Source organism: Melanerpes formicivorus, unplaced genomic scaffold (assembly GCF_026170545.1).
Source record: "Melanerpes formicivorus ecotype bairdi unplaced genomic scaffold, bMelFor1.0.p_v2 SCAF_26, whole genome shotgun sequence".
Taxonomy (NCBI): Eukaryota; Metazoa; Chordata; class Aves; order Piciformes; family Picidae; genus Melanerpes; species Melanerpes formicivorus.
In genome coordinates, this window is record NW_027142378.1 from 11644247 (window position 1) to 11650319 (window position 6073).

Below are 6073 nucleotides of genomic sequence, written 5' to 3' on the forward strand. Positions count from 1 at the left end.
CAAGGTTCAGTTCTAAACCATATCCTGAAGCACCACATCCAAACGAGCTTTACACACATCCAGGGCTGGTGATTCAACCACCTCCCTGGGCTGCACATTCCAAAGTCTGAGCACTCTTTCCCTGAAAAAAATGTTTCCCAATATCCAGTCTAAACCTACCCAGTTGCAGCTTGAGGCTCTTCCCTCTTGTTCTATCACTAATGACCTGTGAGCAGAGACCAGCGCCAGCCTCTCCACAATGTCCTTTCAGGTGGATGTAGGGAGCAATGAGGTCTCTCCTCAGCCTCTTCTTTTTCAAACTAAACAGCCCCAGCTCCTTCAGTCACTCTTCATAAGATTGATTCTCCAGGCCCTTCTCCAGCTTTGTTGCCCTGCTCTGCACTTGCTCCAGCACCTCCACATCTCTTTTGCACTGAGGTGCCCAGTGGATGTTTTACTCACAGCTCAAAAGATCACACATTGCTTGTGGTCATTTTATGTGGTTTTTATGTGTGTTTAAATCAAAAGATGCATAGTTCAGTACCAGCAATTCTGTGCACAGATTCTGCACTCCACATCCCCTAAATGTGGGGTGACAGAACAGATTATGCTGACTTGTCAGCACCACAGCCTCAACCTCCATTTGCAAGGGAGTGGAACTTTGTCTCTTCCTTCAAATGCCTGCAACCTCCAAGGGAGTTTGCATGGATGTGCAGGAAAAGACAAAGCTCTAACACAAAGCACTTACTGTGTAAATGACACAGAAAAATACCTAACAGAAACTACTCTGCTCTTGTCCCCAGAGAAAAGCAGCAAAACAACAGAAGAGGTGGTGAGCCCGTGCAGGAAATGTGGCACAGAAGTCAAAAGTGAACTCAGTCCAGTAGTTCAAATCTTGTCCTTTGAACCTGCGTCTGAACAAGGCTGCCAGCCTGCTGCTCCTGCTGAAACAGCTGATCTGAGGATCCTCCCTGCCTCTTTTCTTCAGGGAGGCTTCAATTACCTTCAATCATCTGAACACTATCAAGATCCACTTGTTCCATTATTTTCTGGGGCAAGAACATGATTTAGTGATGAGGGAGCTCCTCAATGAAAGACCAAATTGAAGTTGTGCTGTCATTTGCTATGAGCTTATTAAAAAGTTTGGTTTGATCTATAGTATCTCATAGTACAAGTTACCATTAATAGTGCAGGTAGAGAGGGGAGCTAATAATGGTCATTAAAATGAACACTGCTATTTTTCTCCTTGCCCAACATAACTTCTCAAAAACCCCACAGATCAAAAGAAATAACAATCAATCCTGTGTTACCAACTCTGGCCTTGCTGAGGAGTTTTCCTTTGTGTTCTCTCCACTCCACTAAGCACATTTATAATCTTACTTGCTTTATAATTACAAATTTAACAGATGGCAAAACAAATAAGAGGTGAAATTAAATCAGTGGCCTCGGTGACAGTCTGACAAGCACCCAGAAGCCAACATTCAAATTGTGCAAGTAACTCTGCTTTGTTAAATAACCAATACACCATGTAAATGCATTTGCTTCCTCCTCACCTCCAGCAACACCAGGAAGGAAGTCCATTAAACAGCAAAAAAGGAAGGACTGTATGCAGCACCGGGAGAGAAGGAAAATAGCAAGAGACAGCACCCACTTCTAGGGGCATTTGGGATCAATCAAAAGTGCTCTGTGCTCAGTAGAAGGAATTCTAACAGCTCTTTTGCCATTACAAAGGATCAATAGCACTGCACTGGTACTCTCCCAAACACAAAGGCATTGCAGGAGATGCCAGGAGAGAGTAACCACATCAAAAATATATCCTCAGTCAGATCATCTAGAAAGTCTATCATGCAACATCCAATTCTAATGTGGTGTTCCCCATAGAGGAGTCCTACAGACAGCTTAGGCACTAATTTACAAAAGGTCTAACCAAAGCTCTTCTGGAGCCCATAGATGAAATGCAGAGGAAGACCTCCCAAGAAAATAAAGAGGTATATTATTATTTAAAAAAGGACCTGATTATTTCCTGAGTGGTAAGCATTGGTGCAAAGCAAAAGCTCTCACTGTATTTGCCTCCATTTGACAGCTTCTGCTGGTTCACTGGTCAGGAACCATTCCCCACTACCACTCTTGGCATATTCCAAGTGCCTGTTCCATCTGCCCTATACTACTGCTATGGGATCCCCAACACAAGAGACGTGGACCTGCTGGAGCAGGTGGTGTTTTGCACACACAGACACCACCACTGACCCCTGTTAACTAATAAATGCTGGGTGCTCTGTCTCTACCCAGCTAATAAAATTGCACAGCTTTACATATATTCTACTTAAAATTATCACCTCCAAGAGCTGTCAACCAAAACCTTTTCCTGACTGATTTCACCCTGAATGAAACAGCAATACTGACAGCAGCAGCTTCTTCTCCTCTCTTGTAAATGTAGGTGAACTGTGATGACCTTGTAAGATATTAATGTGTGTAATTCAGGCTATGTGGGGTGAAAAAAAAGAAGGTGAAATAAAGAAGAACTGTAGAAAGACACTGACACTGTGCATAGTTCAAGAGATGAGAAAATTCACCCTGGAATTAATGTATTGATTTGCCACCCTTCAGGGGCATTAGTTTCAATCAAACATACTCACCCTGCTGGGAACTCGATTGCAAGCAATGGCACGGGCTCACTGCTGCACACACAAGTCACAGGGAACCCTGCACACTCCACACCTCTTCTTGGCAAAATAAAACACATAGAATCAAAGAAGAGCCTCTTGGAGAGCTCTGAAGTGCTTTTATTTCTAGCACAGGTTAGGAATTCAATTAACCTGAATCCAGATCTAAAATTCTTATAGAATCTTAGAAGTAATTTGGTTATAGCACAGGCCAAGAATTCACTACGAAACAGCAACAACCTGGTTTGCAGTTTCCAAAACAAAATAAAGTACTGAATGGGACAGATTCCCACTCTAGGACTGCCAGTTCAGTTGCCAAGTTTACTGAATTGTTCTTGACTGCTGATCAACTGTGTTTTGATTCCTATTTAAAGGAAATGGTGAGATTTGCATGCTGTCATACTTGGGATAATCAAATGTTATCACTCCAGACAAAGGGCACAGGAGCATCTGTAAATCCTGGGATGCAGGCTCAGAGCAAAGTGCTACCCTATCATCTGTAGTTGCAGCCTGTGTGTAGATACTTAACTGCCTCTGTGTGACACTGATGTGGGCACAGTATCAGAGCCTTTCTGCATTGCTGAGCCAGGGGAAAAGAGCTACTACTTCTCACAGTGAAGAGACCAGACCAGAGGAGGAAAAGCAAAGCAGATAGTTACTCCAACTGCAAAGTTTTATAGCACAGAGTACTAGGGACTCATCCATACAAATCCATCCCAGCCACAGATACATTCTTATTACTCTTATGTACCACAGAAATGCTGTTGGGAAGGAAACTATGCTTCTTCAAAGAGTGTGGGATAGCAAAGTTACAACCAAACTCACCTTCTCTGCAAGCACAGCTCCTGACACCCAAACCCAGCTCCTCTACAAGCACAGATTCTCTTTGCTGAGGTGACAATCTCCATCTACCACACACTGCTGAGCTCCCCATGTTGTCTCCAGCAGATGGCAAAGGCAGGCATTTGTTAGGGTGAAGTGATCTTCCCCTTCCCTTCAAGCCTCCTTACATTTAGCACTTCCCTGTGTTCCTGGTGATTTCTGCCCACACACAGATCCAAGCTAGAGCTTCTCCATGCTGCACAGCAAAGGATTTTACACACAGCAGTGTTCCCTGCAAGTGCCAAGGAACGGTGGCATTGCCAATGCAGGAGACACTTTGCACAAAGCATGTTTATTAGCTGTGACACAGAGCACAGCATTTGCAAAGAGCTAAGGAAGAAGACAGCTGCTGCAGCTCCCCTAATTACCTTTCCCCAGACATCAACAGTAATTTACAATTTGGATGGTGTTGCTGGAACTAAGTATGATCTAGACTCACACACAAGCTCTCCTCCTCACTTTTATAGGCCATGTGTTACATGAGAATTAAAATGATTCAGGCTGTTTCTATGAGTTAGGTTATCTCCTGTAAGGTTGGGCTTTGTTTTGGTGGGGGTTTTGTACATGTTTTGCTTTGTTTGTTGTTTTTGTTGTGCATCCTCCTTTTGCTACTGGAAAATACAGAATTTGCTGCAGACAGTAATCAGATAATCACATCTTGTTACAAGCACAAGCCAGCAGGACTCGCTATTACAAACTCTCTATCACAACAAAACAAAGACCATTTCAGGTGCTTAGCAAAAATAATGCTTCTTAACATACATTTCACAGCACAAGTAACAACAACTGCCAAAACCAGTACACAGAACAGGCACACCACCAGCCTCACGTGCAGCCACATTCAGTTTGATGTTACTCTACTGCTAGAACATTCTGATTTTGTTACTGTGATCAGCTCCTGTTGTGTTGCTGCTAATTGAAATGCTGAAGGAATGCACAGGAAGTCTGACAAGTTAAGGCATAACCAACAATTAACTGTAATTGATTAATAAATGATCAGCAATTAAAATCAATAAATAATAAAATTCAAATTACTATTAATTGCACAAAGAAGATGAAACATTTCAAATAGCTGCACCCTTGACAGATCAAAACTCTTCCTCCTCTGGCAGTACCTCTGAACTGTTTTATTGACGAGGGGAGGCATTGAAAAACCCCAACAAAGCCACAAATGCAGGACAACAGTTAAAATGTAAGCAGATACATGAACCTGCAAAGGCTCAGGAGGAATTCTGAGCCTAGTGGTGCCCTCAGGTAAAGAAGTGGGAAGCAGAAATCGGAGCAAACTGGACAGGAAGGTTTTAAGATTAGGATGAGTATCCACACTGTGTCTGTACTTGTAAGAACTGAGAATAAAGAGACACAGTGTTATGTGGGTCCAGTAGTTTGATGATGCTTTGTACAACCATTTAGCTTGGAAAAGGCCTTCAAGGTGATCAAGCCAAACCATCAACCCCACTCTATCAAGTCCACCACTAAGCCATGTCCCCAAGCACAACATCTACGTGGCTTTAAAACACTTCCAGGGACAATGACTCAACCACCTCCCTAGGCAGCCTGTTCCAGCACCTGGCAACCCTTTCAGTGAAAAAACTTTTCCTGATGTCCAGCCTAAACCTCTGCTAGAGCAGCTTGAGGCCATTCCCTCTTGTTCCATCACTAGTTACCTGGGAGAAGAGACCAACATCAACACGAACCGGTCTCTAGCTTCTGCAATAATTCAGAGCCATGCAAGGCAGGCATCTACTTGCTGTGATGTCCTGCTCTTCACAGACACACAGCACACACTTTGTGGCTGTCTTGCCAAACAATCACAACTGGAACTGTGAGTCAGATGAGAGGATGAGACTTACCCGTGCTTCTCCGGTCCCTCCACTGCTAGGACTTCACCGCTGCTTTCCTCGATGGGAAGGACACGAGCAACGTATTCTCCACTCTGCTGGTGAAGCTTAAAAACAGCCACTTGAACCAGGCAATGGTCACTGCTGCTTCTTAGCCAGGGACTCAGGATGACAGGGATTGGCCTCTCTGATGCATTGAGAAACAGAAATGAACCTAGAACAGAGGAGGCAACAAGAGAGCTTTAAGAACAAACCAACCAACAACCCAAGAGCCTGACAGAGCACAATTGAGTACAGGTAACTACATTCAACTGTGGCTCACTCTGTGACCCTTCCACACCTCCCAGTCGCAGAATCACAGAACATTAGGGGTTGGAAAGGATCTCAAAAGATCCTCTAGTCCAATCCCCCTGCCAGGGCAGGATCACCTAGAGGAGATCACACATGAACGTGTCCAGGCAGGTTTTGAATGTCTCCAGAGCAGGAGACTCCAGCCAAGGTTATCTGTACCAATCCATTTGGAAAGTTTGACCCCTTTGTATTAAACCCTTTAAGATCTTTCCAGGCAGGCAACAATCAACCCATCTTGGGTGACCCAAACCAAAGATTACATCTAGATTTAACTCACAGGAAAGGCACAAGTGGGGAAAGCCATAAATATCACAGGCTGAGGAAAGACTCAACCAAGCAAGAGACTTCACAGTTGAG

The 6073-nt window shown here is 43.9% G+C and overlaps 1 protein-coding gene across 1 annotated transcript in view; it reads right to left on the minus strand.

Moving 5' to 3' along the window:
* Window positions 1-6073, minus strand: part of ALK (ALK receptor tyrosine kinase) — a 319074-nt gene that overhangs the window by 162470 nt on the left and 150531 nt on the right. Inside the window, exon 4 of the mRNA XM_068153686.1 lies at window positions 5378-5579. Coding sequence (XP_068009787.1) covers window positions 5378-5579 — 202 coding nt within the window. The remainder of the gene's footprint in view (window positions 1-5377; window positions 5580-6073) is intronic.